This window comes from Pholcus phalangioides, unplaced genomic scaffold (genome assembly GCF_987345545.1).
Source record: "Pholcus phalangioides strain wild (caught in Gottingen) unplaced genomic scaffold, Ppha-v1.0 ptg000015l_1, whole genome shotgun sequence".
NCBI classification, from domain to species: Eukaryota; Metazoa; Arthropoda; class Arachnida; order Araneae; family Pholcidae; genus Pholcus; species Pholcus phalangioides.
In genome coordinates this window covers 109,979,815-109,992,237 of record NW_028301608.1, presented here as the reverse complement: position 1 = coordinate 109,992,237, position 12,423 = coordinate 109,979,815, and the positions used below count along the sequence as shown (strand labels likewise).

General features: G+C 39.5%; 1 protein-coding gene across 1 annotated transcript in view; it reads left to right on the top strand.

Moving 5' to 3' along the window:
- The window catches only part of LOC149077562 (uncharacterized), a 45,881-nt gene that overhangs the window by 3,881 nt on the left and 29,577 nt on the right, over positions 1-12,423 (top strand). Inside the window, exons 2-7 of the mRNA XM_089245119.1 lie at positions 2,438-2,616; positions 2,720-2,846; positions 3,483-3,697; positions 7,529-7,699; positions 9,894-10,063; positions 11,949-12,153. Coding sequence (XP_089101245.1) covers positions 2,438-2,616; positions 2,720-2,846; positions 3,483-3,697; positions 7,529-7,699; positions 9,894-10,063; positions 11,949-12,153 — 1,067 coding nt within the window. The remainder of the gene's footprint in view (positions 1-2,437; positions 2,617-2,719; positions 2,847-3,482; positions 3,698-7,528; positions 7,700-9,893; positions 10,064-11,948; positions 12,154-12,423) is intronic.

Below are 12,423 nucleotides of genomic sequence, written 5' to 3'. Positions count from 1 at the left end.
AGCTTGTAACACATATGACAACAAGAGGGAAGTTGATTGGACGTGATGCTGAATTTTGCTGATAGATACTGGCAGTGTAATAAAAAATTGATGCTAATTGTTCCTAACTTTCCATTAACTCCTTTACACACATGCTTTTGGTATAATGAACAAACGTGGACGACATGCAGTTGAACTAGCAGAGATAAATCTCAAAAACTGGTATTTTTTACAACTGAGATATGAAGGAAAAAAAATAAGAGGAGAGGAGGTTTCCGTTTTTTTCTCCTCTCCTAGCTTGCTAAATGTATTATACCACGGGTGTACAACCTCCGACTCGCGGGAAAAATGCACCCCGCCAAGGAGATTTCATCCGGTCCGCGAAAGGTGTTCCTGTAAAAAAAGCATCAGTTGTAAAAGGCTGACCATATTTCCTTTATATAAAAATGCGGGAAATTGGGATCCATACGAGCCATCTCTAATTAGCGTCAGAAAAATTGTCAAAGGGAAATTTTTTTTTCCAATTATATAAAAAAATTGCCAAAGGCAAGTAAAGTTGATAATTATGGCCAAACAAAATTTGTCAAGGGAAGGTGAAGTTGCTAATTTTAGCGAAAAAATTGTGAAGAGGAAGTAAAGTTGCTAGTTGCTTATTATAGCCCAGAAATTATCGAAGGTGAGTAAAAACGCTAACTATTGTTGAAATTGTTGAAAAATCGACGGGAAATAGGCATCTACTGAAACTCACTTGAAAAATGTGCCGTAATTTACCAAAAAACTAAAAAAAAAAAATGTGTTTTTTAAACAAACGTGTGAAAAATACATTTATCTGACTATAATTAATCATGACAATTATAGTGGCAGTTATCATCATATAATTCATAATCGCAACCCAACGGTTTGTGTAAACTAATGCAAAGAAAGATTATCATTATCATAATCTGAATCCTTAAAAATCAGGAAAACGGGACATTTTTATAAAGAAGTCGGAATGGCAGAAATTACAGAGTTGTCCCGTAGAATAGTCATACGGTCACTCGTATATGTTCGAGTTTCTGGCCCATGAGCTGGAAAAACACCACATATCTGGCCTCCGGACTGAGGAAGCCGGACATCATTCGTGCTGGGATTAAACTGTAAAAAAGTTTTATAAAATATCTTTTTACAAAACTTGAAAATAGTAATCCCGGATTTTTATACTATATTGCTTTTTTGAATCGTCAAACCGTAGGAGAGGAAAAAAGATAAAAAGATAATGCTTAGGGGTGATGCAAAAGAAAGGAAAAGACGAAAAGTTCCGATGGCACGGAGAGAGAGAGCTCGAATGCATTTCTTCAATTATTACAGGACCGAGATATCTCGTCCCTGATCGTTATGGGGTAAAATCTACTTATCTTAATATAAGTAGACTTATACAGGGTGTCCCAAAAAGGACTCACTGATTTTAAAATGAAATAACTCGGGAATGGTGATCGATAGAAGAATAAAGCCGATTTAAAGCCGTAAAAACCTGATACAGAAGTTTCACAAATATCGCCAACGGGGCCACTGTATGCTGTATTCGGAGTCCGAGAAATAAGCTATAAGCTGTCTTTTGCAAGCAGTCGTTGCAATCACAATAGATTAAAAAAATGTGCACCTTTCGCAGCACAGAGATGGCGCAAAGGATCCTTACTGAATAGTATGTTGCAGTTTTGGAACAGCTTTTCGCCTGGGTTGGAGGATCGACGCGGCACTTCGTTGGTTATGCAAGATGGGGTCCAACCACGACGTACCGCAACGGTTTTTGACATTTTTGAAGGAACGCTTCGGGAATAGAGTGATTGCATCGAACTATTCCACATTTACAGGAACAAGAATGGATTGGCCTCTATGCTCACCGATACCACCAAAGCCTCCTAAATACTACATCTAGGATACCCCCCCCCCCCCGGGACTATTTTCTGTGAGACAAATTGAAGAGCATCCGGAACAGTCCTGTAACACTGGGTGACGTTTTTAGATTTGATCTGTGAGGTATGTGCACCCATTTCCATTGAGGCACTGCAGGGGGGGGGGGGGTGACTGTAAATTTCATTTTCCGTTTGTGACATCTCTATGCTGCGGGGAAGGTACACATTTTTTAATCTATTGTGTACCTTCTTACCAGTGTATCTTATCAACGACTGCTTGCAAAGGAAAGTTTATAGCCTATTTCTCGGACTCCAAACTGCGATTACAGCATATAGCACCCCCCCCCCCCCCAGCTTTCCCCGTTGGCAATATTTGTAACTTATTTTGAAACTTTTTTATCAGATTTTCATGACTTTCAGAATATAAACATACCACTTTTTTTTATTCTTCTACCGATCACCGTTCCCAAGTTATTTTACTTTAAAATCAGGGAGTTCTTTTTGGGACACCCTGTAAGTTACTTATACATAAATTGACATTGAGGTTTGAGTGAATTTTATAAAAGGTGGTGCTGGTTGCTGTATCCGCTGGTGGTGCTTCTGACAAGTAGGTCGTCCGAATCACAGAGGCGCAGTCTCCTACCAACGACTATATCGTCCGCCGAGCTGGACTTGAGCGTTTCTGAAGCCATGGACGAAGTGGATAGGAGGCTGAATGTCTTGGAGCCGGACATTTATAAGAATGGTAGGTCAAGTTCAAATACAGAGCCAAAATTAAATACACCAGTTCACAAAATTACTTATGAATTAAAATTTTTGAGATTATCAGTTGGTGCGATTCGTTTCAGGTGCGGTATTAGAACCCGGCTCATCCGCTTGGTTCGTGGCAGCTTCGGCCAAAACCAAGGTGATGGCTAAGAACGTCTCTCGCATGGCCCTCGTCGCAGAATACACAACAAAGATCTTAGCGAAGAAGTAAGTAGGTTAGTGCTGATTCAGGTTTGTCCTCGAATGACACCAAAGTAGCCTACTAGGATTCACCACAGAAAACCAACTTCAGTCGACCACCACTGTGGTGACGATGGGGTTCGAACCCGAGTAAGTAGTGTGGCTGTTTCACCACTGGCAATGACTGTCAAATTTTGGAGGTTGGAAGGCATTCGAAGGCTGGTCGAGTAGAACGACCAAGACCTTCAAGCCCCCACCCCAAGCCAAAGGAGCCTCCTTCCTTCTCGATCTCCCAATCCGTCTGGCCACACACTGGTCGAAGAACGCCAACATGGAGAGTGTTCTGGAAGCGGCCTCCGCACGAAGCTCGTCACGTCACTGAACAAGGCCGTTTGACTTATTTCCATTGGATATAGCAGGCCGACGCATGTGATATCTTTATCTTTTTTTGCAGTATATCGAATGGCAATAAGAGAAATGGCGTTCTTCATTGACGTCACAAGCTTCGTGCGGAGGCCCTGTTCTGTAGATAGTGTTGGCTGTACACGAGTGTAGTCCTAGCTTAACAGAAGCCTCTAACATTAAGTGCCTTACATGAATGACATTATTGAAGTGATAATATAATGAAATATGAAGTAACTCTAACAGCATAATTTCAAACAGGTTCAGCCTAAACAAAGAGCAGATCAGCGAGACTCTACCCACGGTGGACGTTCGCGGTACCGTCCTGGAGCGTTACTGCCCTCTAGCGGTGGACTTCCCGTGCCAGCCGAAAAAATACAGAGCCTACAGTGGTTATTGCAACAACGTCCAGCACCCGAAGTGGGGCAATGCCAACACCAGGTACATAAGGTATCTCAGGCCGGACTATGCAGATGGTGAGTGTAATGAAAATAGGCCTGTCGCACCTAAAGAAATTCGTTCATTTGTTTCACTTCGGGATTTGGTATAAGAAAGGTACTTAGTACGTATCAAATCAAAACACTTTTGATGGTACCACTTCTGGGAATTCGTGGGCTAAAAAGACTAATACACAACCTATTCCGTGCATTATTGGTAGATGTGTTATCCGCCCCTTTGTACAAGATACGCCAGCGTTCTTCAACCACGGAGATGGTGGTGGCAAATATTTAAGTGGGGGGGGGGGAAGCTCGGGTTCGTGAGCAGGATACAAATTTACCTTGTATACCACCAGCTGCTCCCTTGAGAAATTCATGGTTTATGTGTGGCTTCCCCAGAATAGTTTGGTAGATATTCTCCCATATAAAAGAGCTACTTCAAAGCACGCAAATCAGCATCTCCAGCTTCTCGCGACAGCCCTGACGAAAGCTGGTGGTGCTCCTAGGAGCTACGATGCACACTTTGAGGAAACACCGCCTTATGGTCTTGAACATTGAATGAATTAAAATTCTGTTCATTTTCCTGTTCCGATATTTTTTGTGTGGAAGAGAAATAAATCTTGCTTGAAATAGAGTATCTTTACGGTGCGACTTTTGCTGCCATCTATGCATCAAAAACTAAACAATTTGTTATTATTCTTCAATTAAAATTGACTGTTGGTTTTAAACTGGTGAGTAGCATAAAAATAAACATTATGCTGGTAAGATACTGTATATTTTTATGCTCAATACCGGTGTAAATCTTACGATAAATCTTATATGGCCATCTTTTATCGTAAAACTAGTTAATATGTTTTTACATTTGCATTTAAAATCGCTCTTTGCAAGCACCATAAAAACATAGTAACCGTTATTATGGAGAATGAAATTAACATCAGTATGCAACTTGAAAATACTGTATATGGTACCAACACACTGTTCATTTTCATGCTGCTTAACGGGTTTGAAACAAACCAATTTTACTTCCAGATTTGTACAGATGGTTTTATTTTAATTTGATAGTGGCAGCAGGGGTCACAGCCCAAGATGTTTCTCGCATGTAATACAGTCGAATTCCGTTATAACGAACTCCAAGAGACCGGAGAAATCACTTCGTTATAACGAAATTTCGTTATAAAAGAATTGCAGGTTTTTGCATTATTTCCATGAAAACTTATCTTATTATTATTATCTGGATATTGAAAAGTGTTCGTTAAAACGAGATTTTCGCTATAACGGTATTCTTTAAAACGGGATTCGACTGTAGCGATAAATATGAAATACAGGTTGTCCCATAAATCAGTAAATAGTTCAAAAGTTCATGAAATTTGAAGGAGACCGTATATTCGAATGGGTTCGCGAAAAATTTATTCTCACGAAAAGGGTGTTGTTGTTGTTGTTGTGGTGTGTGTGTGTGTGTTTTTTTTTTTTTTTTTTGAAGAAAAAAATTAGTTCATATTTGTGTCAATAGAGGGCACTGCACGAAAGCAAATTACTGTAATTATGCAAATCAGAGTTCCATAAAATGCAGGGTCAAATTAACAGCTCATTTCTGAATTTTCCTGGTTTTTGGCGCTTATGTAAGGTTTGCATTGCTATCTTGTCGTCGGTGGATAAAGCACTATTGGCGAAGTTATTTAACATCTGCCACACAAATCACCGGCTGAAGCTTTACCATGTTTTCGGAGACGGAAGAGATTGAAGAAAGATTGTGGATCCATCTCCTCCTAATTTGCTTTCATGTACCCTCTATCGACAAAAATTTGAACTAAATTTTTTTCTGTACTAAAAAAATTCTCTTTTCGTGAGAATAACTTTTTCTCAAACTCTGTATTCAAATATACGTATTCCTTCAATTATATTTATGAATGTTTGAACGATGTACGAATTTATGGGACACACACACACACTCTCTCTCTCTCTCTCTCTCTCTATCTATATATACATATATAAAGTATGTGTGTATATATAAAGAAGGCTAGGCAATGTTCCTCCTACATGATATTTTGTTTTTGTTCGCAAATCATTTCTCCCATTAATATGCCAGTCTGCGAAATTTCTCATTCAGTTTCACCGGTCCGCAAGTGGAAAAAGTTCGAGTAACACCGAGTTCATACGCAGATTAAAAATAGGAATTATAAGACCATAAGATGACGCGGAATTCACATCGGTTCGTTCTAGTTCCGTTACCTCATTATGTGTCCGGAATGGAAATTGAAAAAGAAAAAAAAAAAAAAGAGTAAAAAAATAATGTGGATCAGAGAGTTTTGTTTTCGAATGTTGAAGATTCATGAATGAAGAGAGAGAGAGAGACGCCTACGCGCTTTGCCATTCCGAGTAGGTGCGTTCTCTGAAGCAGTGACCTCGTTCTTGATTCGATTGTGAACTTGACCTGACATCGATGTCCCAAGGCCTCCTTACGAAGGAATTAGGCACTTAATCTATTCAATTTAATTAAAATTCAATTCACACAATCCATATAGTTTCACTACGTAGAAATCCTAAAAAAAAAATGTGGCGGAAATGATTTAGGCGCATAGGGGGGCCGATCAAGTATTACGTAAGCAAATTTTGAGCCATTTTTGACCCCCCTCTCCCCCTTGTCAGCAAAAGTAAGCAAAACTCTGGCTCCCCCCCCCACCCCTTGTCAGCAAAATTTCGTCATCAGCTCTGCCCCTCTGAATCCTAACGCATATTGGCGGGATCAGAGACGTACACGGGGGGTGGGGCATAGGGGGGCTCGTGATCCCCCACGATCAAAAATTTATTTTTTTAATGCCAAAAATTTTTTTTAATTGAAATTTCGGAAGAAAATACCTTTATGTTATTATAATAAATTTCTGTTGATTTCAACGTTATTTGAAGGCTATGAACTCAAAATTTATCTTTAATAAATTCATTGCGACTCACCTTCTAAGCTATATAATGATAAATCGCATGAAGGCCCTTGGACCAAATATGGCCCTGGGGATTATCTGATGCGACCTGCCCTACTCAAACCTAATTTTGTAAAAATTCACATTTACAGATCGCTTGTGTCTCGTGGTTCAATTCCAGAACATTTAAGTGGCCCGCGGCACATTTTCAGATCACTTAAATGACCCGGGACACAGTTCCAGAACACTTAAGCGCTCCGTGACATATTTAGAGATCCCTTGAATGGCATGTGACGTAGTTTTAGAGCACTTAAGTGGCCCCCTGTGCGGTTCTACATCACTCAAGTTACCCGAGGCACATTCTCAGATTATTTAAGTGTGATCCGCGGCATATAATTGCGAATCACTTGAGTGACTTGAGTGATGCGTGGCACAGTTGCAGAACACTTAAGCGGCCCGGACACATTTCCAAATCACTTGGATACGCGAAACATTTAGAGCTCATTAAAGTGGCTCTGTAGGGCACTTATCAATAGGGAGGGAATTTTACTTCAAGTGCCCACAAACTATCGAAAGGTTTTTCTTGTTTTTGGCGCACCGAGTAAGATGCTATTAAAAATATTTCATATTATATAAAGTGTACATACATAAGGATTATGACGTAATACATTAAATGAATTGGTGTTGCAAAAGAATTATGCAAATATTCCCGCGAGTACCGATTCACCAAATAGAGATCATCCGAATTTGTTACCAAAAGCTTGTAAGCGAAGGGGTTAATATAATTACACACGCCAAATTTCATTCAAATCCAGTTTTCTTTTATGTCCATTATTTTATTTTTTTTGACCGGGAGTGTATGTATCACCTTTACTTCAGGCCGACCTTGTACACTCAGATGAACGAATTGCTTTCATATGAATTGCCAATGTCTCAATCACGCTTTCTCACTTAGGCGTCGAGGAACCAAGAGAATCGGTGGCCAAAAGCCCACTGCCGGAATCAAGGATCGTAAGTCAGTTGGTGCATGGAGCCTCCGAGCGACCACACCCTCATCTAACGGTACTAATGGCCATATTCGCTGAATTCGTCTTCCACGATATTTTCCACAGTTCTCAAGCTGCAGGTAATATCTAATATTGGCTTCCACCAGAATTTTGATTGTATAGTACTTCGCACTTTTATGAGTCACCGGTTATTGCCATTCCCCAAAATTATAGCCATCAACATGATTTTCCCCCCGATCTGTCTCACCTCTTTTTTGACACAAATCTCTACCTTATTTCCTTTCTCTTCGGTATAGCTAACAATTAAAGTTTAAATGCGGATTTGAAATCCGATTTTTGAACGCCTAATATGCATGTGTGTGTGTAAACACAAGGTGAACGTGACCTATTCTGCCGAACGAAAGGAGGGGGGGGGGGGTGATAGACAAGCCCATTGATATTGAAGGACCGGACACACCTCGCTTCCCATCTCAAGGAGATATCAAAGCTTTCCTGAAAGATGGGTGCATCCGGAATTTTATTAAATATGTATATATGTATATATATATATCTATATAAATTTGTATAACAGAATAACAAGTCCAATTACAGGAGTATAAATCAACGAAATAATTATGATAAATCATGATCTAAGAATCGAAATCTAAATTTATATTATAGCGTCCTTGGGGCACGTCCGGACTTGATAATCAAATTCCGTTGGTGGCGGTCCGTCCGCGTTCGTTGGATGTCACTAGTCGCGTAGGCCGTACAACGACGAATCGATGTCATGTTTGCGTCACATATCCTTGTCCAATTGTCCAAGTCAGCCAATGTTCGGACACCCAGATGTTTTAGCTCATTCTAGGCACACATTCCTGTTCCATAAGCATCCTACGTCTTAATAGACAAGCCCAAGTGGAACATAAAACACCCTACCAACACTATCCTATCTCAAACCGTTTTGTAGTTATGGTGGATAATTGATAATGGGAGAAAATGCGTCAAGTCTGAAAAAACCCCCAAATTTATGAAGTTTGCATGAGACCTACACGCAAACTAAGCACACATTTGGAAGGAACAGAAAAAAAATCCTATATGGTGACACTATTTCCATCGATACAATGTCACCTTAGTTGGACTTATTGGCGAGCTTCAAATGCTGAATGATTGGATGAGTTTAAAATCCAATTGTCGCCAAAATTTTCTATCGCAAATTCCGCAAACGTCCTAGCTGCAATCGTAGCTAGCGTTTCGAAATTAGCGTTTGACGAAGTAGACATTTTAGTACATTTTGGCGACAATTCGAATTTCTGCTAATCTCTCAGCGCTTGTAGCTCGCCATTAACTACAATTGCTCTGATTCAAGTGGTGCCACCTCATAGCAGTGTTTCTCAACATACTGTCCGTGGACCTCTGGTCCTTTGTAATTGATGTTAGTTTTTTCCATACGGTTTCAAATAAAACTTATACCTTCATACTTGGGTTAAACATACATCATCGTGGAAAATGTCGAGAATTTCGATCTTTCGAGATGCGATAAATACAGATTATCACAAAAATTTAGGTAGAACATGCAATTTATTGCTTCAAATGCGATTTGCTAATAGCCGCTGAAGTTTCTGCAGGAGGAGGGGGATGAAGAACTGCTACAAATCATTATAAACACAAATGTATTTGACGGGAGAAAAACATTCAAATGAGATCGCAGATGACCATATTCCATATATGTTTAACTATGATCTTAAAAAATATAAAATACGGGACATCGCCAATTAGTATAAAAATATTGCCAGAAGTAGGCATAATCATCAATTGTTATTAAAATTGCAGAAAAATTTAGAAAAAAAACTTGAACCTGAAAGATATGTGAGATGAATGCTTGTTGTCATATAATTATCATAATATAATTTATATATTATGAAAACGGCGTGTATTCATGACCTTAGTAAATATTAATAATTCAATATGTATTGTACAAAAAAAAAAAAAAAAAAATCTGAACTGAAATTAAAGAAATGTCCCTTAATACGGGACACAAGTGGTCCGTCAAATTTTTTCAGACATTCTACTGGTCCTCGGGTTCAGAAAGGTTAAACGCTGCCTTATAGCATTTTTTTTTTCTGCAAAATCAAATTGTCGCCAAATCTGTAACCTCCAATTCCGAATTTTCGTCGGATATCTGCTAATGTCGATTTCAGTGATGTATTGCGAACAAAAGGCTGAATTTCTCTTGGCTGATCTGTCACACTTTTTCGTTTGGGAGAATGGGTCACTTTCACCCTGTATATCTAAGGTTAATGTTATATGGCCGCACTGTTTTCGTTTCTGTAGGCTTTAGAGGACACAGGATCCGTTGTTGTGGCGTGTCAGCAAATCTTATACATCCGGAATGCTACTCAATGTACGCGAACGGAAGTATTGGTGATTGCATGGAGTACGTCAGATCGTGCAGCGTGCCGCGGACAGGCTGCACCCTTGGTCCGAGAGAACAAATAAATCAGGTTAGTGAATGTAATGGGGGAGACCGGAACTTATCGGGAACAGTTTGCGGTTTATTATTTTGAGGGCAAGTATAGTTTAGTTATGACACTTTTGTGTGTGATTATGTCTACGGAAACTACATCTATTCGGCTACATTATGGTAGTTTTTTCATTGCTGAGTGCTTAACACTCAGACGTTGAGAGTGCTTGGAAGTCATCAAGAGTCAAGTTCGGCCAACCAGCCCCTCTAGCGGGGTAGGTTGGCATAAGCCCTGGGGTAGGTTGGCACACCACTTCTGTGATGAGAGAGAGAGATTTTAAACCAAAAGGCCTACTTTGTACTTTTTTATTTCAAAAAATATTTTCAAACATAGTAGAACAAATAAGCTATCAAATCGTCCATTAAAGCAGTCTCGGTCGTTGTAAATTTGGTCTCTAATTCTGTCTTGATTTTTTTTTCTCTTTAAATTTAATTGTTTGCTCTATTTTTTAAATTTTTTAACAACTTTTATTTGAAAAATTTAAATATAATTTATCTTCTACTGTAAGATCACTAACGTAGGTATTTCAAACTTAAAGAAAAAAAATCGTAGCTGGCCATAGTCATTAGTAGCAGGTTATGAATAAATGTTGTTGATTGAGATGACTAAGAAGAAGCAAGGCAACAATTACCTACCTACGTTAATTCATGGGCGGAGATAGACTTTGAAATCTGGGGAGGGGGGGGGGCGCGCACGATGATGATGTTAAATCACATATATACACATATCAGTCAACTCCACCTTTGACGCTGGGGGGGGGGGTATCTCCACTCATGCGTTAATTATAGCATTTCAAACTAACTACGTTAGTAATACAAGTAAATAACAAATTTAATAACATTTTATGTCCACTAAGTAATCGTTCTCACCCTTAGATGAACACAACTGTTTAGGCGAACGAACATTATTGAACACATTCGATACAAACTGGACCACATTCCATATAAATGCTGCATTCCGAAACTGTTTTCTGTCAGGAAAGGAAAAATTTTTCAAACACCTCTGGTTCAAATGTCTTAACTTTTCGAGCGTCTGTTAGCACTGAGGTGTTGCATGCTTTAATGAGAGATTTCTTATTAAAATGATTGAAAAACATTTTTTTTTTTTGGTACAAAATATGGGTAAATTTTAATTTTTGAAAAGGTTGCGTGTTGTTGAAGTTAAAATTCGAAAGAAAACAAAATTAACTAGCAACTAAATCCCTAAATGCCCCCAGAGCACGTAGTGTTACATCAGTGTTATTAAATTGTATAAAAATATTCACAAAATTGGAGAAAAAAAAAATCAAAGTCCTAAAGCGAATAGGAAATTTTTAAACGTTTTTTTTAATGGCAGGGGATTTTCCCCATACGAAAGCATACTAAGCCAAGATCGTACACCAGTACCCCTTAAACACACGACGTGATATCCTTATATTCGATGTTGCTGCCTTCGACCCGGCTCTATCCCCCCCCCCTCCCCTCCAGCAATATAAGCTCGACGGTTGTAATGCCTCGCAGCAAGAGAAGGCTGTTGACTTCGTGTTTCAGGAATTCAATAAGCAGCGATCTTGGATCATTAGAGATGATTGTAATAGGGTCTTTCGGTCTTAATTTGAATTTATTTGGGTGCTGGCGTTAGTGAAGTAAATGCCGAGTTATAGGTAATATGCCGACTGTATGGTCAGCCTGTCTTCGAGGGATTTTATCTTTCTGAGCACGTAGCGTTACACCGATGTTATTGATGCACAGGTAAGAGAGAAAGCAACAGAACACCACCAGACTTAATTGAGCACGCACACAATACAATACCGTTTCATCATTTCAGTATTTAAGCCATTAATAACTCCTCAAATTTTTCCACATCCTTTCGACGAACTTCGTAGGTGACGTCATTCTTGGATGGCTCGACCGTATATGGTTCGTCCGAGGAAGAAGTTCGCAGGCTGAGGTCATTTCAAAACGGCCTGATGAAGACTCAAGTATCTCCTCTGGACGGGAAGACGGTGCTGCTGCCAGCCGACACGTCCAATCTGAATGACTGCAAGCCAAAATCTACGGCTTTCGGCAACTACCGATGCTTTCTTGCAGGCAGGTCAAACAAACGTGTATTTTGTCTGGATCTTCATTGCATTGTTAAAAGCTAAAATCATTTAAGTAGCGTATATATACCGCAAGGGTCAATGAAATAAAACTCGTTCTGTGGTGGGTTCACGGAGACCGACGAAGAGCGAGTGACAATGTCTATTCCCATGTGGCAGAACTGAACAAAGCAATCTGTGATGGTTGCTGGAAGTCCACCGACAAACTTAGGGGGTTATAGAACACGTAAACTTTTGTAGTGGAACCTTGTGTCGAAAT